This window comes from Herpailurus yagouaroundi, unplaced genomic scaffold (genome assembly GCF_014898765.1).
Source record: "Herpailurus yagouaroundi ecotype Mexico unplaced genomic scaffold, PumYag 29, whole genome shotgun sequence".
Lineage (NCBI taxonomy): Eukaryota > Metazoa > Chordata > Mammalia > Carnivora > Felidae > Herpailurus > Herpailurus yagouaroundi.
Window position 1 is genome coordinate 10,588,249 of NW_024412377.1, and position 21,507 is coordinate 10,609,755.

Genomic DNA, 21,507 nt, shown 5'->3' on the forward strand with positions numbered 1-21,507 from the left:
CTCCCTCATTTCCTCTGCTCAAATGTAATAGCAGAAGTCATCCCTGCCCATCAACATAAATCACAACTGTCTATCAGATACTCCTTTTCTTCATTACCCTCTTAGTTTTTTTCCACTGAGCTTATCACCTCCTAACTTGTTGGGTTACTGGCTTTTTTGTTTACTTGCTCTTCTGAATCCTGAACTTGAAAACGGGCTCCATGAAGGCAGGGATTTCATCTGTCTTGCTCATTGCTGTATCCCCAAGTAAATAAATTCTGGGGCGTCTGGGTGGTTCAGCTGGCTAAGCCTCCGACTCTTGGTTTCGGCTCAGGTCATGATCTTACAGTTTTTGGAATCGAGCCGTGTGTTGGGCTCTGTGCTGACAGCATGGAGCCTGCTTGGGATTCTCTCTCTCCCCGTCTCTCTGTTCCCTCCCTCACTCGTGAGCATGCACGCGTTCTCTCTCTCTCACTCTCTCTCAAAATAAATAAACTTTTTTAAAAAAGCAAACAAATTCAAGAGAAAGCATTCACTTAATTGGTAATCACTCATTTTGGTAAGCAAAATGCAAATTAAGATTAGGTTCTATGATTCTGCTACTTAAACTGAAATGAATAAGTTATAACAATTTCAAAGTATTTATTTCAATAAATTTATTATATTTTATTTATAATAAATGTGTTGTTTTATTATATAACTTATAATAAAATCTGTTATAATTTATTACTATTATTATAAAACAGTATCTGTTGAAAGATAGTGAAATTGGTACCATTACGTTGCCGATGGCATTGGAAGCTGATGCCATCCTTTTGAAAAGCAAGTTGGCTACAAATATTAAGAGCTATTAAATGAAGCCACATTCTTTGATGCAATAATTTTGCTTTGAAGAAAGAAATAGTCCTAAAGGGGAAAACATGATACATATAAATATATTCATTGCAGCTCTTGGAAAAATAGCAAAACTTTGGAAACCACCCAAATGTCCAGCAACAGGGAATGAGTAAGTAAATTAAGGTACATGAACTCAATAGAATATTCTGAAGGCATCATTAAAAAGGTGGCTATAAAAGCCACAAAGCAACATGAAAAATAGTTCTTGAAAAAATGTTAAGTGGGAGAGAAAAACACTATTCAAAATCTGCTGTAGGGGCACCTGGCTGGCTCAGTCATTGGAACATGCGACTCTTGATCTCAGGGTTGTGAGTTCGAGCCCCATGTTGGGTATAAAGATTACTTTAAAAAACTATTTTTTTTAATCAAAATATGAGGCACCTGGGTAGCTCAGTTGGTTAAGTGTCTGACCCTTGATTTCAGCTCAAATAATGAATCACACTTTGCAAGTTCAAGCCCTGTGTCAGGCTCTGCACTAACAATGTGGAGTCTGCTTGGGATTCTCTTTCTGCCTCTCCCCTGCTTGTGTGCTCTTTCTGTCTAAATAAATTTTTAAAAAATAAATAAATAGATAATAAAAAACAAATCAAAATCTGCTGCACCTGTAGCAGGGGATCACAACTTTACTGAGAGGCATTTAAAATAGTCCATATACCCAAACTGTAACAAGTACAGTCTAAATGATAAAAAAAAAAAAGTATTTTTCCCATTTTTAAAAGCTTGTGCTTAAATTTAAAAGAAATGTATTGGGGCGCCTGGGTGGCGCAGTCGGTTAAGCATCCGACTTCAGCCAGGTCACGATCTCGCGGTCCGTGAGTTCAAGCCCCGCGTCGGGCTCTGGGCTGATGGCTCAGAGCCTGGAGCCTGTCTCCGATTCTGTGTCTCCCTCTCTCTCTGCCCCTCCCCTGTTCATGCTCTGTCTCTCTCTGTCCCAAAAATAAATAAACGTTGAAAAAAAAAATTAAAAAAAAAAAAAAAAGAAATGTATTTTTATAGAATAATCCTGATAATAGGGGTAACATTAAAACCATGAAGCTAAGTGATTTCTCAGAGGGCAAGAGCATGACAAATGAGCAGGGGCGCGCGGGCAGGGGGAGTTTGGGGTCTAGACACAGCTGGTGAGTCTGGGAGAAGGAAGAAATAGGAATTTCTAAAATGCTGACATTTAATTTTGGTTATCAGTAGTAATTTAATGTAAACTGAAGATTACCACATATGCAGAAAAGGTAACATGTGTTACCGGGACGGGACTGAGACTACTATTCTGCTTGGGACATTGGTCTTTGGCTGGTGTCTGGGGGCCTGGATTTGGGGAAGGTTCCCACGGATCCCCAGCTGGTAAGACTGGCTCACTGCGCCTACACGGCCTGTGCAAACAGTGTGGTTTATGCTGCATACCTGTTTTCCTTCTGGATACCTGGGATTTTGGTCCATGCTAGGGCAGACGGTGCCTATGTGACCACACCCAATAAAAAGCTTGGGCACTGAGTTTCTCATGGACTTCCCTGAGCAGAAATGTTGCAAACAGGTTGCTGCATTTTTGTTGCTAGAGAGAGAGTAAGCTCTGTGTGGCCCCTCATGAGAGTGAGAGAGCATAAGGAACGCACACATGCATTCCTCCAACCCCCCACCACCTCGTTTCCCTATGGCCTGGGTGTCTTTACTATATCACTCTAGTAAGTCTCAGTCTTTAGTGCAAGTAGGTGCTGACTCCCAGGAGTCTTTCTTACCAATCTTCCATTCTTTTTTGTTTTTTTAAGTTTATTTATTTTGAGAGAGACAGAGAGAGAGAGGGGGGAGGGGCAGAGAGAGAGAGCAGGGGACAGAGGATCTGAAGTGTGCTCCGTGCTGACAGCAGCGAGCCCGATGGAGGGCTCAAACCCATGAACTGTGAGATCGTGACCCGAGCCGAAGTCTGACACTCAACCAACTGAGCCGTTCAGACGTCCCTTAATCGGCCATTCTTATAAATCATCCTTCTAGTGGGGGTGGTCTTGAGGACTCCTGACATACCATATCAAAATCATCACTGATGAATTTTTATAATCAGGATGCCCATAGAGAACACTGCAGTGATGCCAAAGTCTCATTTCCAAAGGGCCAATTCATGGAACACTGTTTGTAGGATCTTAATCCTGGTATAAGGAAGAAAGTGTTCCATTTGGAAAAAAAAAAAAAGTGTAAGAAATAATGGGTCAAAGCAAGTTACAAAGGCTCTCCCAGGAGACCTTCTGAAAGCTGTTATTTGAATATGTTAATGAGTGAAGAAGCTGCCAGGGTAACTGGGGGAACGGTCCTTACCCTGAGCAATCTGCACCCAGACCCATCTTTCCCGGTTTCCTGGCAGTGACTCTGGAACTGTGTACCATTGGACACCTGTTTGGGAAGCAGTGCTCCACAGAAATGTTTAAGGAAGAAATTCTGCCCTGAAGATATTTAAAACAATCGCCTAATTAATTAGCACTAGCATACTAGAAGCTCTTCAACAAAATAGCTCTATTTTTCAAAAAATATGGAAAAAACGAGAAATGCGTCCCATGGCAATTTCCCCTCCTACTGGTCTGAAAAGAAATGATCTGCTCTTCGTGTCTAAGTGACTCCTTAGATACGTTCCTCTTCATTTTCAAATTACTGCCAGAAAGCTCTACGTTTGATCACACCTATCACAGACCAATTACAGACAGAAGAAAAATATGTAATTTATGCTTCAAAACATGCCCTTTATTTTAAAATTTTTAATAAAAACATCAATCTCCTAATAACCTTTGTCATCTGGAGGAACTCAACGCAGGTAAGTGGCTCCTCCTGGGGAAGCCGGCAAAGCAGCGTGCTGCTCATTTCTTCCAGAATGGCATCAATGCGAAACTCCATCAGATCGTTGACTCTGTCAAGCAGCAATTCCAGGTCCTCTTTGGAAAAAATAAAAGTGAATACAAGGGATGAAGCACTTTTCTTTTTTCAAAAAAAAAATAAAAATAAAAATAAAAATAAAATAAAAATGTACACGGCCAAACTGCAGTGGTGAAATCAGGATTATGGTCACTGGGGACCACTGTGTCTCGCTTGGTTTTCTCACACTGTCCTTCCTCTAACTGGTTTCCCGGCTCTGGCTCTCTCAACCTGCCTCTCTCTGACTCAAGACTTCAAGGACTGGCTCGAATGCATCTCCCTCAGGAGGCTTCCTGTGACTCTGCACATATTCGAATTGCCCCCTCCTCCTGCGCTGGCACTGACCCCTGAGCATCCTTCTAGCTCTACGTGCGCCATATTGCCTACTCATCTACTCATGTGTCTTTTCTTCTTCTAGAATTCCTCTTTGTCATCCTTGCTTGTTCAACACAGCTCTGTACCTATTCTTCAGGAGGTATTCAACAGATAATTCTCTGTTAAGATTTTGTTTTTAAGTAATCTCTACACCCAACATGGAGCTTGAACTCACAGCCCCGAGATCAAGAGTCACATGCTCCACCAACTGAGCCAGCCAGGCGCCCCAACAGATATTACTGAAGTGAAACAATTCCCTCGGTTTTTCTTTTACTGTTAGTTTCATAAGGTACATTTCTTTTAAGTTGCGCTGAAGTAATATTGAACACTAAGTTCAATTGACAGAAAGGTCAATTCCAGAGGAAATTAACACTTTTACATCAAAAGTAGGAATGATGGTTAATAAAACTCTATCTAAGGGATAATATGGTTTTCAACAGATGCCACAGAGTAAATTCTCTTTTCTTCTGATACGGTTTTCATCTAGGAAATGAAGTTAAAATTGAATACAGGAAAGTCCATATTATATACTCATGATGTATCAAAGATGTAAAATGTTCCCTTGAATAAATACCTTTACTTCCTATAGAATAAGGCCTTAAAAGGTTTCAACCATTTCTAAGTTAATATCAAGATACCAAAAAGTTTTGCCTGGTAAGCTTATTTCCAACTAGAAGAGAGCCAACACTTTTAGGTAAGCATGAATGCTCAATAAAATTCTTTACTGTTTCTGATTCTATAAAGCTTCTTCGAGGACATCTGTGACCCACCCCATCCCCCAAGATGTCCACATCCTAATCCCCTTCAAATGCTACCTGATATGGCAAAGGGGACTTTGCAGATGTGATCAAGTTAAGTATCTTGAGATGTAGAAACTGTCCTAAATTATCTAGGTGGGAATTATCTACACTAGGTGGGAGCAGTGTAGCCATAAGAGTCCTTATAAGAGGAAAGAAGGAGAGTCAAAGTCCATGGAAACAGAAACAGAGAGAAGGAGATTTAAGAATACTATGTTACTGGCTTTGAAGATGGAGTGACCATGAGCCAAAGGATGTAGGTGACCTCTGGAAACTGGAAAGGATTCTCTCCCCCAAAGCCTCCAGAAGGAACTATCTGTGCTGATACCTTGATTTTTAACTCCCTAAGAGTCATCTTGGACTTCTGACATCCATCTCAGATCCTTCATGTAAATTGCAAAAAGAAAACAGAATACGAGAACTAAGGAGAGCTTCTTTAGAAGCTAGCTCCTGTCCCAGGTAACATAATAATAAGACATCCAAATGCAAACATTCTAATCCTAATATTCTCTAGGGAGAAAAGTACTAAAGTATAGCTTGGTAGAGCCTGTTCTAACTTGGTTGTGATAACTCTTATTATGAAGTTTTTATACCTTTTATTAAATATCTCCTTCTAGAATGTTAGCCTATTTCCTCCTGTTTTAGTTCCCAGGGAGCTGTATTTTGGAAAGACTATTGTTTTGGAGGCAAGGAAACTGGGTTCTAAACTCACCCTTACTGCTTACATCTATATCACATTAGCAGTCACCCAGCATCTCTGGATCACAGTTTTCTAACTTTAAATTGACCATCTTATTGAAAGTCGAATGTCCAATAGTAAGTATGATTTTTAAATGCAGTTAACCTCTGGGAGATAAAATTAAATAGTGAATACGTATAGTTTCCAGGAAATTAATGAGTTCGTGTATTTTGGTAAAATTCCCTAAGGAACAGCTTAAGAATAAGGGTCTCATTTCATTATTTATATCCCAGTATCTAGAAGAAATTATACCATAGGCGTTAAGAACGCAGCCTTTCAAAAATGAGAAATAATAACTATTCAGACAGACTTACTGATCTTCGCAAAAGTGTTTTTTAAGTACGTCTCAATGTTCAGTGATGTCCAGGTCAGTGCAGCCAAGCCAGGCTGGAGAGCTTCGTCCACTTTAGCCAAATGAGGGACCATCAGTTGCTCTATGGTGGGAGGCATTTTTGACTTCACTCTCTGGTATTCGGCCAGCATCATCTGCAATGAAATGGAGGTTAAATGATCAATGAATACCACACTTCTACTATCTCATTTTTTTTCTTATCCAAAAGGATGGCTTTTAAGTTAAAGTCCAGCTGTAGGGCTCCAACAGTAGCCCAGCAGGTAGAGTGGCCAAAACAACACAAGAATGGGAGAGGCAAAATCTTTCCCTAAATACAAATTCCTAATCCAATAAAATACAGCTGAGAGAAATTAAGAGTAGGAGTTTCTCACCCCTTCCCCTGTCCAAAAAGGGGAGAAAAGTTCTAAGGTCAAGTGACTTTCTAGACCAGGTTACCAATGACTTAGTCTGTGCATCACTAAGCTCATTCATTCAACTTTGTATGCTGGCACCACCCACTTCCTGCTCCTCTGGGCAATTCCTGTGGACCATACTCATCACCCAAAATGCTGGGGTCACCAGAAATCTGCCTCAGCCCAAAGGAAACAAAAGCAAAAATGAACTATTGGGACCTCATCAAAATAAAAAGTTTCTGCACAGTGAAGGAAACAATCAGCAAAACTAAAAGGCAAACAACAGGATGGGAAAAGATATTTGCAAATGACATATCAGATAAAGAGTTAGTATCCAAAAGCTATAAAGAACTTATCAAACTCAACACCCAAAAAACAAATAATCCAGTGAAGAAATGGGCAAAAGACATGAAGAGACACTTTTCCAAAGAAGGCATCCAGATGGCTAACAGACACATGAAAAAATGCTCAACGTCACTCATCATCAGGGAAATACAAATCAAAACCACAATGAGATACCACCTCACACCAATCAGAATGGCTTAATTAACAACTCAGGTAACAATAGATGTCGATGAGGATGTGGAAAGAGGATCTCTTTTGCACTGCTGGGGGGAATGCAAACTGGTACAGCCACTCTGGCAAACAGTATGAAGGTTCCTCAAAAAGTTAAAAATAGAGCTACCCTACGACCCAGCAGTTGCACTACTAGGTATTTATCCAAAGGATACAGGTGTGCTGTTTCGAAGGGGCAGAGGCACCCCAATGTTTATAGCAGCATTATCGACAATAGTGGAAGTATGGAAAGAACCCAAATGTCCGTCGACAGATGAATGGATAAAGAAGATGTGGTATATATATACAATGGAATATTACTTGGCAACCAAAAAGAGTGAAATCTTGCCATTTGCAACAACATGGATGGAACTAGAATATATTATGCTAAGCGAAATTAGTCAATCAGAGAAAGACAAATATCATACGACTTCCCTCATGTGAAATTTAAGATACAAAACAGATCAACATAAGGGAAGGGAGGCAAAAATAATATAAAAACAGGGAAGGGGACAAACCATAAGAGACTCCTAAATATAGAGAACAAACTGAGGGTTGCTGGAGGGGTTGTGGGTAGGGGGGATGGGCTAAATGGGTAAGTTAAGGGGCATTAAGAAGACACTTGCTGGAATGAGCACTTGGAGTTATATGTAGGGGATGAATCACTGGCTTCTACTACTGAAATCATTATTGCGCTATATGCTAACTAACTTGGATGTAAATTCTAAAAAAGAAAAAAGAAATCTGCCTCAGCCCATTGCTGGAATTGTAAGCCAAATCTTTTTTTTTTTTTTTTTTTAAGTTATCTATATATTTTTGAGAGAGACAGAGACAGTGTGAGAGGAGGAGGGCAGAGAAGGAGGGAGAGAGAGAATCCCAAGCAGGCTCCACACTCAGCACAGCACCTGATGCAGGGCTTGAACTCACAAAACCACGAGACTGTGACCTGGGCTGAAACCAAGATTCAGACACGTAACCAACTAAGCCACCCAAGAGCCCCACGTCAAGTCTTGATGTAAGACCCAAAGCATATAAGGAGTCAGGAACCAGCGTTGATGCCAACAAATGTCATGGCTTTAGGTATCATCTGTATGCCAAAGACAACTAAATTCACATCTCAGGCCAGATCTCGCTCCTCAAATCCAGAATCAAACAAGGCCTAAGCCTATTCAATATCTCCAATTGAATATATAAAAGACATTTCGATTTAACATGTCCAAAACTGAAAGTTTGTTCTTCCCCAAAACCTTCTCTGCCCACAGCATTCTCCATCTCAGCTGACGGTGGCTTCTGTCTGTCTCTCCCACCCACAGGCAATCCATCAGGATATCTTGTTTGTTCCATATTCAAGAGATCCTATATCTGACCTGTTTACCATATGCAGTGCTACCACTATCGCTGACTCTCCTCTAAATTACTGTAACGGTCTACCATTGTCTCCCTGCTTCCACTAATGCCCCGTACAGTCTGTGCTCAATTTAGCCGCAAGAATGACCCTTTCAAAATGTAAATCAGCCTGGGTAATACCTCTGCTTACATAGCCACATGCCTTCCCATCTCATTCAGGGATACAAGTTCTTATGTTGGTCTACAAAGATCTACCCAATCTGGTCCCCATTACTTCTTTGATCTCATCTCTAATCATTCTTCTCATCCCTTCCCTACTCTTGCCCTACTGTCATCCTTGCTGGTCCCTAGCCTCAGGTCCTTTGTATCCCCTTCAAATAATTACTCGAATGCCATCTTCTCAATTCGGCCTGTCCTGAATACCTACTTCATATTGTAAACCATCACCAAAAACCACCCAAACATTTTATCCTGTGTCCTGCTCCATTTTTTCCCATAGTGCCTATCACGTTCTAATAAACTATGTAATTTATCTATTTAGAATGTTCATTGCTTATTTTCAGTCTTACCCAACTAGAATATAAGGACAAGAGTTTCTATAGAAAATTCTCTTCAAGAATTTTGTCTGCTTTGTCCAATGCACCTGAAAGAGGTGCATATAGGAGGTGATCCATCAATATTTCCCTAATTTATTAATTAGTTGTTATTAGAAGGAATGCTTGTGATTACAAACTCATGGATTCTGTCCTACAATGAAATTTATCTGTTGTATAATATTGAACTGTGTCGGTATTCTGTTCATATATTACCATTTGATAAATTTTTTTAATGTTTATCTTTTATTTTTGAGAGAGAGAGAGAGAGAGACAGAGTGCAGGGGAGGGACAGAGAGAGAGGGAGACACAGAACTTGAGGCAGGCTCCAGGCTCTGAGCTGTCAGCACAGACCCCAATGTGTGGCTTGAACTCACGGACCAGTCCGTAAGATCATGACCTGAGCCGAAGTCGGACACTTAACTGAGTAAGCCACCCAGGTGCCCCATATATTACCATTTTAAATAAGACTAAAAGTACTTGCAGCCTACCTTTTTCATAATGTTAGTATTAATAATAATTAATTATAAGAAAGTAAATTTAATGTACTTCTTAAATACAATTGTTTTTAAGCTCATATTTGTAATGTGCATGTTGATATTAGTTTGTCATTAGATCAACGTTTACCCAAATGTTTTCCCTGAACTACTAGCCCTAAGAGATTCTATAAGGAAAAGTGTGGTCCCTGGATGAATAAGCTTGGAAACCACTGTATACATGATCCTCCTTCTTGGAAAGTCACAATTAAAATTAATAATTCTGCAAAAACCACGAGAAAGAAGAAACCCAACGGACTTTGTGAATTTTGTTAAACCCAACATTTCCAAAATGGACCACATAATCCTTTCTTCATACAATACTTTTCTGCAATTTCTCTATATCCTTTCAATTTCCATGAAAACCACTTTGAAAAAGCCTATGTTGGATGGTTCTATTAGCAGCTACTTATACATTTCCTCAATCCATTATCCACGGCTTATCTATTTTCAATGCCCATCACTTATTCTACCTGGAAAGCAAATCAGCAGACCTTCTACCTCTCACCTTAATCCTTTCACCCCATGAGATATTATTCATTTTATGATGACAAACTGAGGCTTCAAAGGGTAAAACAATTTGCCCAAAGATAATGATTTGTATCCAGATCAAACTGGTTTTAGAATCCATTCTCATAACTATTAGTCTATGTGGGCTCATTTCTTTCCTGTTTGAACTACACTCCAAGGAACAGATGAAGAAAACAAGTTCTCAGCATAACTGTGGGAACCTGGGAGCTCTGTTAAATATTCAGCACAATAACTCTGCAATGTCTGAGATGGTCCTCCAACCTACCAAAATATCTGCTCTTACCAGTTACTCATGTTGCACACTTGTCCTCTTCTGTCAGACCCATTAACATTGGGGCAACCCGTAGCCTTCTACTCCACTTTATCTACATTCTCTTCCTTGGAGATCTCATCCAAGACAATAACGTTAAATACCAACTATATTTTAAGTTTATCTATTTTTTTTATTCATCTCTACACCAAATGTGGGGCTTGAACTCATGACCCCAAGATCAAGAGTTGCGTGCTCTTCCCACTGAGCCAGCCAGGTGCCCCTAAATGCCAACTATATTCTTAAAATTCTCAAAAAGAAAAAATAAATTTAAAAATAAATTTAATAAAAATAAAACTCTCAAAACTATGCCTTCCACTTTGACTTCTCCACTCTACTCCAGACTTACATATCTATCTGCATGGATAATATTTCCACTTAGATCTCTCAAAATCATCTTCTACTTCAGATGGACATTATTGATTTCCTCCTGTAGTTAGTTTTTATGATAGTTTTATCGTAAAAACTATCATGCCTTTTGCTCCCACTTGAATTCTTGCAATGTCTTCCTGGTGCATTCAAACTTATAACCTGGGTTTACATGATCGGTGATGAGCTGGCCTCCACCTTCCCTACAGTCACATTCCCTCTCAATCTCCACCTCAGTCATCCTGAGCACTTGCTATCCCTCAATAGTGACATACCACCAGATTTTTTTTTTTTTAATGCAAACTGGGCCTAGCCAGAAAGAGGAAAAAATTAAAGTACCATACCTTCATGTTACTGAAGTTCTTTTTGTATACATCCCGTTTCTGGAACAGGGCAGCTGCAAATGGTGACACTTCCAGACCCATCTGTGACATGCACTCTGTCTCTCTAAATAAGGTTAATATCTGTGGGTCAAAGTTTACAAACAATTCCCCCGTGCCTGGAGCCTTCACCAATAAAGATGCCTCAAGTCCTATGTGAATTTCTTCAATCTGTGTCAAGAGATCAACGTTTTTACTATTAGAAAGTTCAGCGCCTCCACAGGGGGTCTAGCTCAGTCATTTCTGGGAATGATGACCAGTAAGTGTTCTTCCTTGAATTTGAGCTTCTCAAACTAAAGACGACACTCTTCTTCCAAGGTCACTTTCAGAAAAGTGCCTTCGAGCTCTTGGTAGTGATGCTATGCAGTCAGTCTGACAAAATGCCTGGATCATGACCCTCACACCCAACAGGTAAGTGAACACTGCAGAGACTTGTCAAAACCCGTTTAGCTCCCTGATACCATCGTGCCCAACTCATTATTCTTCCTAATAAAAGTTTTATTCAACCCACTAAATTCGGTTTTAGTTATCTAGAGAAACTATGAATACCACCATGGAGACGTCTCTGTTATTGGCTCAGGCACCCAGAGCTAAACCAGGAAAATGGGATAGCATTTTAGGGGGCCTGTAAGGCTGAATTTCATCCTCTGAGATACTTCCCGTCAATCTACAAAGACATACAAGAGTGGGTAGGGTATGAAATACAATTTGATGAACCTAGGATAACCAAAGAAAATTTAAGATTTCGCTTTATGGAGACATACTAATGTTTAGCGACACATCAAGGAAGTTAATGGATTAGAAAAAAGTCAGAAATCCCAATCGACTAGGTAAGAGAACCAATAAACAGGATCTTCTTTCTCTCTTAGGAGTTTGTAAATTGAATAAAAATGAGTTTCTGTTACCTGCCTTATAATTTTTTTCAAAATCAATCATTATTTTTCTTCATGGACATATTATACTCTTTGACTGATTGCCTACATTCAACCAAACCTGTCTTATGAAATACCCACAAATCCAACGTTCTACAGGAATAACATGCTAGCAGAGGGTTTCCTCTTGACTTGGCAACGAAGACGTCTTTGAAGGGCACACATGTAGAGACTCACCTGTTGAAGCCATGCCCTGTGGTAGAGAACTTCAAACTCCAGGAGGACTTTGGCCACCCTGTTGTAACTGCGAATCACAGGCTTGGCTTCAGCTGTCTGTAGCACAGCCGGGTGCTCCTGGAAAAGCTGCATTGGTTGCTGAATCCTCTGGAAGAGCTGTCGGGCCCACAAAATCTTCCCAGCAACGGGAGGCTGATCTCGACCCAAAGGAGGATCGCATTTCTGCTTCGTATACAGCTTGGAGATCATATCGACGTCAGCCCCATAGTTTTCAAGAATACGCCGATATTTGTCATCAATACCAAGATTAGGTATATTCAACCTGAAAAAAAACAAAAAGTGAATGGTTTGGATGAATGGGAAGACACCTAGCAATCTCCTTTATTAAGATTTATGTTAGGGGCACCTGGGTGGCTCAGTCAGTTGAGCGTCTCTGGATCTCAGCTCAGGTCATGATCTCATGGTTCATGAGTTTGACCCCCCACATCAGGCTCTGTCTGCATTGACAGTGCAGAGCCTGCTTGGGATTCTTGCTCTCTCGGCCCTTCCCCCACTTGCACACTGTCTCTGTCTCTCTCCCTCAAAATAAATAAATAAACTTTAAAAAAAAAAAAAAAGGTTCATTTTAAAACCTATGGCAATGGAGGGGCCCCTAGCTGACTCAGTCAGTTGAGCATCTGACTCTTGATTTTAGCTCAGGCCATGATCCCAGGGTCATGGGATCGAGCCCCACATCAGGCTCTGTAATGATACTGCAGAGCCTGCTTGGGATTCTCTATCTCCCTCTCTCTCTTGCCCCTCCCCCGCTCACTCTTTTCTTTCTCTCTCTCTCTCTCTCTCAAAATAAATAAACATTTTTTTAAAAAATATACAGTAATGGAAAAAATGAGATATTTGGTTGGCATATTTAAAAAATTAGAATAGTGGGGTGCTTGGGTGGCGCAGTCGGTTAAGCGTCCGACTTCAGCCAGGTCACGATCTCGCGGTCCGTGAGTTCGAGCCCCGCGTCGGGCTCTGGGCTGATGGCTCAGAGCCTGGAGCCTGTTTCCGATTCTGTGTCTCCCTCTCTCTCTGCCCCTCCCCTGTTCATGCTCTGTCTCTCTCTGTCCCAAAAATAAATAAACGTTGAAAAAAAAAATTTTTTTTTTTAAATAAAATAAAAAATAAAAAAATAAAACATTAGAATAGTATCAATCCATCCATTATCTCAATAAAGTGGCTTTAAATAATAGTATTGGGATGCCTGGCTGGCTCAGTAGAGCATGTGACTCTTGATCTCAAGGTCACGAGTTCAAGCCCCACATTGGGCATAGAGTTTACTTAAAAAAAAAAAAAAAATAGTATAAATCCTTGAAATCTAAGCAAAACCATTAGCCTGGTAAGAACTTTTTTTAATTACTTAAACATTAAGTAATATTATGATAGACAATCACATGGTAGTTCAAAGCTAACAGGAAATAAAACGAACTCTTAACATCTGAAGAACTTAAAAACCCTGACCTTGTTATGCAGATTGTCGAGAAAGGATTTTAATTAATAATAACAAAATAAGCTAAACTGTGTTCATATGGCACCAGTTTTAGAAGACAGAATAGAATCTGTTTCAAATTTTTACCTTTCAAATTTCTTTAACATACTTAGAGCTTGACTTGTGTTCTGAATCTTTTCAAATGTAACATCCATGAACTTCTGCAAGTCGTTCTGAAATAGAATAAGGTCTGATTGTAAACAGTGAATTCTCATTGGAAAAGTCCTCTTTCCTTTAATTTTTTTAGAGTACACATTCTTTAGTTTCAGATGTACAACAACAGATGCCTCAGCTTGATTGAACCAGCACTCACCACAAAGGTGTGGGCCACCGGCTGTCACCATAAGTTATTATAATATTATTGATTTTAAAAAGTCCTATTTAGCAACAAGACAGAAGAGTTCCCCATTCTCTACGAGCACACATAATATAGGAAAAAGCATAGCAGAAAATTTAGTCCTCCCCTGAGCTTGAAAGATAAATGCCCAGAAGCCATAACAAAGAGGGTCTTGAAAGCCAGGGCAGTCACAGGACCTGGCACGAAGTCAGGCCCCATCGGCTTGGGTCAGATACAGGGCCTGGGGGGCAGGAAGTGGGGTTTTATCTCAATGTGGGTAGAGAAGCCGTGGGGTCCTAACACTCTCAACAGATCGCTGTAGAAAGCCACAGCCCTTGAAATGCAGCCCGGCCCAAGCAATAATTCTGTCCACAAGTAAGGGAAAGCAGCATGGGGGCTTGCCATCTGCCCAGAGTCATGAACGGATGAACCAGGCCCCCTGAATCAGGATCCCGCACCTCCCCTGTAAAGGGCCAGACAGTAACTATTTTCAGCTTTGTGGGGCATAGGTCCCTTTCACAACCACTCACCTATCACCATGTGCAGAGGCAGCCATAGACAACCCATAAGCAAAGATGCATGGAGGGTTTGGCCCTTGGGCATAGTTGGCTGATCCCTGCCCTAGAGCAAACGAAATCCTATGTCTGCGCCACACCTAAAAGAGGGGTCTGAGTTTAAACTACACACGAGATGGGGGGTGGGGGAGGGGCAGTGTCTAACCCAAGAAATTAATATAACAGCTAGTCTGGAATAGCGAAACCACTGGGGCCCCAGCAGAAGAAATGCAAAACTACTCTGTAGAAACACTTCCAGAGCCCAGGAACATAAAACCACTACAGAAAAAGAGATTAGTAAGTAATTCCTAAGAATTTCAAAAGGAATGACTTAAATACCAAACTTTTAAGAAATACCTCTTTCATTAAGCCCTCAGATCGATTTTCCAAAATGATTTTCATTATGAGTTGTCCTGAGAACCTCACATATCTTACACTATCGTACAATTTTATGTAAAAAAAAAAAAAAAAAATCGCACCAAAAAATGAAGCATGTGATTTATTCTTGGTCATTCTAAGATTTAGTACAGTTGTCATTAAAATCTAAATTAATTCATTAAAGACAAAAAAAATATTTCATTATTTTCTATCTCATGCTTCAAGGTAAAGGTACAACCAATTCTTCTCAATTTTACCAGACGAAAATTTTGAGCCTCTACAATTCTAAAGGGATCATTAAATTACACACAACTGGGAAGCCAGTTGCATATGCAGTGAGAATTAGCACCAAGATGAGCTTGACTGTACACAAATCACTTGGCAAGACCAGTTGGAAATATCCAGGACACCACTGGAAACACTTAACACTTGAAGAAACATTGCTACCTGGGGGGCTCCCTGTCCCATTCAGCAAAGCCCCAAAGCTGTCACACCTGTCACAATATATTCTTGCTCTCAATACTTCTCACTACTCCTACTACAACTATATAGATATATATAGATATATAGATATATAGATATATAGATATATAGATATACATATATATATACATACACACACATATACCATTTTACATATGTTATATATTATACATATATTAAATGACGCTATTTCTTCTGCAAAAACCACATCTTAGGATTGAGAAACTGTCCTGCACTAAATAGTACAGTTAGCCTACTAAATAAACATTCAAATGTTGTCACTACATTAAAAAAAAAAAGAACAACTGTGTATAAACCATGCACAACTAGAATATTTGCAATGCCTCCATTACCTCCCTAGAACTACAGACAGCAGCTTTACTGAGCCCTAACATTTGCACCTGGTTTTCCTTGCTTTCCTACCCTGTGGCTTCACAAAGGCCTATGCTAAGCTCTGTATGAATATTTAAGACCTTGAATTAGGTCTTCTTTTCCCTCTTCCTTAGGCCCATTCTGAGAGCCTTATGGAATCTGGCCATGGAATCTTCATACTAGTCCTTTTACAAGTTCTGGGCTCTCGGGTCCTTCTCAGTCTTCTCTTGCCTCAGCTTGACATCTCAACAGCTGGTCCTTTGCTAAATACTGCCTTCCTCTGCCTGCTAGGCTCTGCCTGCCAGACTTCTAATGGCTCACCTGGTTCCAAGGCATTCGCTCTCTGACCTGTTAGCACCAGCATGAACCCAGGATTCCAGGCTCTGATCCCCTGGACACAACCCTGATCAAAATCACTCATGTACTGCCACCCCCACCCCCCACCACCACCACCACCCATGCCCTCCAGTCTTTATCTTGGAGACACCAGTTACTGGTCCCCTCTATCTCTTATCTCCAAGGCTCATCACCTCTGTCCCCAACTCTAACCAGAGCTGTAGGAAAGTCAGTATTTTCATCCTGATTTTATAGAGACAAGAGCTAAATTCAGTGAGAGTGGGTAATTTAAAGGAGAAAGGCAGGGGTCTCCTGAGTGCTTCAGTCAGTTGAGTGTCTGACTCTTGATTTTGGCTCCAGTCATGATCCCAGGATCATGGGATCAAGCCCCTCATCAGGCTCCACACTGAGCATGGAGTCTGCTTGGGATTCTCTCTCTCCCCCTCTGCCCCTCTCCCCTGCTCACATTCTCTCTCTCTCTCTCTCTCTCTCAAATAAAAAATTAAAATTAAAAAATAATAATAATAAATTAAGAAGAAAGGGGCTGGTTAAGAAAAAGAGAATGGAGGGGCACCTGGCTGGTTCAGTCAGTAGAGCATGTGACTCTTGATCTCAGAGCTGTGAGTTCGAGCCCCACATTGGGTGTAGAGATTACTTAAAAATAAAAATCTTGGCAAACCATAAGAGAACAAACTGAGGGTTGATGGTGGGGGCGGGGAGTGGAAATGGGTGATGGGCACTGAGGAGGGAACTTGTTGGGATGAGCACTGGGTGTTGTAAGTGATGAATCATAGGAATCTATTCCCGAAGCCAAGAACACACTGTATATACTGTATGTTAGCTAACTTGACAATAAATTATATTTTTTTTAAAAATCTTAATCTTGGCATGTTAAAAAAATATATGTACCTTGAAACCATATGGAGAAATAAAGATCTCAATAAAGGCAAATACACAAGCAATTATAAAAATAAATAATAAATAAATAAATCTTTTAAAACAATAGAAAGAGACAAAGAAGTCAAAGGAAAAATTGGTCATTCAACCAAAGAAACAAGTAGACCACGTCTGAGGTGTAAGATGAGATAAACAATAGTGTTGAATTAAAAAAAAAAAAATTATGAGAACAGGCACTAGTAATCTACAACTAATGCTTTAAAGCCAGGCTGTAGGGCATTTATAAAATTATATTCTTGGTATTACATAAAGTAAACACAGTCTTGAAAAGGTTTCCCCACTCCTCGGGTGTCCCCCACCCATGTCTGTTCTAGCATCAGCCTCCTCTCCAAAGCCTCCTCTCTGAAGCTCCACCAGTCCCAGCCAAAGAAGACAGGGTTATTCTCCTAGGCTCACGTCCCACCCTCACGGGTCGCCGCAATTATCAAATCCTACCTGTGCTCCAGGCCTGTCCTGTAAATTGCCCTGGGACTTCTTTAGAATATGTCTTTTTATCTTTGAATCCGCACTTCCGGGCACGGTATCAGAATATTACACTTTTAGAGTTGGTCATTTCAGCCACTATCTGCCCTTCCTTAAATAAGGTACTCGTTATTCTAACATAATATGTGCTTATATTTTAACCATATCACATGTCTGCCTCTGGCTGTGAGCTCTGAGGGCAAATCTACTTGATTTACTTCTGTCTTTATAACCCACAGCAAAGAAGCATAGTTGTTAATTGATGTACAGTAGATGCTTGTTTAATTGCAGTAAATCGAGCTCTTACGAATTCCTTACTCACACACTAATTTGGCAAACATTCCTTCCGCTCTCTCCAGTTAGGTAAGGCGCCCTGGAGACACAAAGAGGAATGAACACAAGCCCTGCCCTCAGGGTGTTCACCGCCCACTTCTATCCACCCCCACACAAGCTACTAAAGTGCCGTGTGATCTGAAACTGCTGGGAAGGGAAGCTGGAGCAGAGAATCAGCATCACCACTGCCCATAGCTTCCCATCGTCCTCATGTCTAACTGGCCCCCAAACAAGGTCATTGCATAAATTACCATAGGCACTATATCTTCCCATCAACCGAAACATTTATTCTAGCATAATAGTTAAAAATTTGAATGCTAGAGCCAGAATGCCTGGATTTAATCCCAACTCTCCCAGTTGTTATCTCTGTGATGATCAGATGATTAACACCCACAAAGTGCTCAGGACAGTACCTAACATATAGAATTAGCTCATTTTGTTATGATTCCTTTTTACCATTGGACCCACCCTTCAGAGCTCTTTTTCCTTGAAATGTACGAATTGACTTCAAAACAGAACTTTTGGGAAAGAAGTAACAGAATGGTCATTTTCCTTTTCAAATCAGAAAGGCATACACTTCGGACTTCACTAGGATGAAAAGAAGTCTGAATATGAAACTTCGGTCGACACCGATGGGGTCATCTCCCCCTCACCCTCCTTGATTCTTCTCTGATAACACTCACAGCCCGCTCCCCACCTCCAAGAGACCCAGACCCCCCCATATGGGCTGGAAGTCAAGATGGCTGGTCAGTGCGGGGGGGGGGGGGGGGAAGGAAGAGAGAAGTGGGCTGCAGACCAAGAGGGGTCCAGGTGCTGAGTGGGTCCTGGCACCACTGTTTCTAAAGCCAGCTGCAACCCTGGCTTTGCAATCTGGCAGACAGTCGGTCGTAATCATTGCTATAAAGTAACAAACAAACAGAAACAAATTTCTATATTCTAATAACTCCACATTTCAACAGGAGATGAAAGTTAATTCTCTAAGAACTAAGATGGAAGGCATGAAAAAGTATGATTACAGATCATTATCCAAAGCTATATTTATGACCCTTTAATCCATGAAAAAGAGCCTTCAATTATTAATGTGAAATCACAAAATACAGGCTGAGGTTGCGATCGGTCACCTCTATGATGAAGCCGCCTCTCCCTTCTGAATGGTTAATGATTAGCAACAGCATCATACAGAAGGGAAAAAATAAACACACGGCTGTCAACAGGAATTTTATTATACAACTTACATGAAGGTCATTAGTCTGCTTGCAAAACTCTTCATAATCCTGGTCAAAATCCATTTTCCTCTGGTCTAAGAAATTATATTCCTTTTTCTTTATGGTGGCAACAATACTCTGAAATGTTATGAAAGAAATAAGACATTGTCTCAACATTCTCGCAATACTCAATTAAATAGGACCTTTAAATGTAGAACCTATATAATCATCTTTCAAAAATCAACTTAAAAGGAGCCTTATTTCTTTAATTATTCACATGGCTTAATGCTTATCAGGGGCAATAGAATCTTGCCAAGTGCATTCAGAGAAATCATTTAGAAAGCATTTTCATGAGGTTTTACATATTCCTGAAGAAAAATATAAAATAAAACCATAGCTGAAAAGCAGGAGAAGTGTTTTCTCTAAAAATTTCTCTGGGGTGCCTGGGTGGCTCAGTCAGTTGAGCGTCTGACTTCAGTTCAGGCCATGATCTCATGGCTTGTAAGTTCGAGCCCCACGTCTGGCTCTGTGCTGAGAGCTCAGAGCCTGGAGCCTGCTTTGAATTCTGCCTCTCTCTCTCTCTCTCTCTCTTTCTCTCTGCCCCTCCCCCGCTTGTGCACGCTCTCTCTCTCTCTCAAAAATCAGTAAAAACATTAAAGAAAATTCCTTTTTAATTTCTTACTAATGATATCTGAATTTTTTTAAAAAGTCCAGAGTAGAATTATTAAAACATTTTTCACTGAAAAGTTTAAGTCTTCTCAGAAAATAAATAGCAGTAACAGAACACAACCAACCTAGGAAGAAAATAGTTGTAGCATCTACAGATGAAAAACTACCTTCTAAGCCTCACATGTCTTAAATAAAACATCAAACCGCAATCTGCTGTCTCAAGAATCTCCAGAATTAACCGCTTCCTCCTACCCTGCAAAGCTACAGTCTGTGTGACTATGAAAGTACAAATCAGGCAACTCGTCTCCTTGAGAATACTATTATCCTAAGTTTTGTTTGCTCAGAATAATGAGCTATAATGCTCTATGATCATTCTTAACCAGGTACTAAGCCATTCTCAAACTCAGGTGCCCACATTGTTGACACAGGCATATAATTTTTATGAAGAAAGTTGGGCCCCCTTCCATCACTTCCTCTTCAAAGTCATTTCCATTTAAACATCAATTCACATCTCTCAATAGACAAGTGTATAAAATGCAGAACTCCTTGAATCAAGTTTACTAACTAAAACAACCTACTCTTTCATGCTGTATAACTACAAAATTAGCTCTATGTAGACACTATATACATGTGGTGCCATCCATCATGTTATGAGCATTGAAAAGCTGCATTATTACATTTTATTGTGGCAAAAAAGAAAGAAAGAAAGAAAGAAAGAAAGAAAGAAAGAAAGAAAGAAAGAGAAAGAAAGAAAAAAGAAAGAAACAAAGAAACAAAGATTTGGGGTCCTTAGAAAATCCTTTTCTATGTTTGGATTTAATGGTCACTTAAGAGTATTAAGCTGACAAACATTAATCATGACCTTCAACCAACTAATCCAACTCAACCTAGTAAACCATTTACTTGACGGGTATTTATTGTGCACCTATTACATGCTAGTGAACTCTGAAAACACAGGAAGGAGCTGAAAAAACAAATGTCCCTGCCCTCAAAGAACGTCCAGCCTCGGTGCGGGACGGGGTCAGAATCTATGTAAAGCACAAGTAAATGGACAGGATAATTTCACACAGTGATAAAATGAGTAATGTGACATTGAGTGCTTGAGAAGAACAGAGATCAAGGAAAACCTAACCAAAAGGGTCATTTAAATGAAAATCTACAGGCCAAGAAAGAGTAGCCATGTGATGGTCCAGAGGCAGAACTTTCCAGCAAAAAAAGCTCTATAAGCCCCAAGGTGGACTGAACTGAAATGACCTGTGTCCAGAGAACATCAAAGGAGAAGAGAAGCAGATGAGGAGACAGGAGGGGTGGACAGGACCTTGATAGCTACACAAGGAACCTCAGTTTCACTTCCATGGTCACCATTTTGAGCTTCTAACACTGGTACTAACACACAAAAACCTCACTAGATGCTTTCACGCACCGTCTACATTTTATCTCACTATCCTCTGGTACATCCATTTTAATCAGTATTTCACATTAGATTTTCAGAACTATTTCTCTTCCCAGTATTTTTATCAGGTTAGAACAGTCTTTATCTGCATTTAGATGTATAGCTCAACTTCTCCTTCAAAAATAAACTTTGACATATGCTCCAAAGTTATTTTTTCATTAAGAATAGAAAATAAATAAATTCCAAGCTGAAAAGCAAATGAATATATTCGGTCTTTGTCTTGCAAAACTGTCGGTTTCAGATATAGATTATCCACCCTGCAGATAACACCCAACCCACCTAAAATGTTT

At 40.2% G+C, this 21,507-nt stretch overlaps 1 protein-coding gene across 1 annotated transcript in view; it reads right to left on the bottom strand.

The window, feature by feature from the left end:
* The window catches only part of DNAH5 (dynein axonemal heavy chain 5), a 291,695-nt gene that overhangs the window by 183,143 nt on the left and 87,045 nt on the right, over positions 1-21,507 (bottom strand). Inside the window, exons 12-17 of the mRNA XM_040494117.1 lie at positions 19,126-19,233; positions 13,766-13,851; positions 12,151-12,472; positions 11,006-11,212; positions 5,991-6,162; positions 3,640-3,785 (exon numbers count right to left, since the gene is read on the bottom strand). Of these exons, the coding sequence (XP_040350051.1) occupies positions 3,640-3,785; positions 5,991-6,162; positions 11,006-11,212; positions 12,151-12,472; positions 13,766-13,851; positions 19,126-19,233 (1,041 nt within the window). The remainder of the gene's footprint in view (positions 1-3,639; positions 3,786-5,990; positions 6,163-11,005; positions 11,213-12,150; positions 12,473-13,765; positions 13,852-19,125; positions 19,234-21,507) is intronic.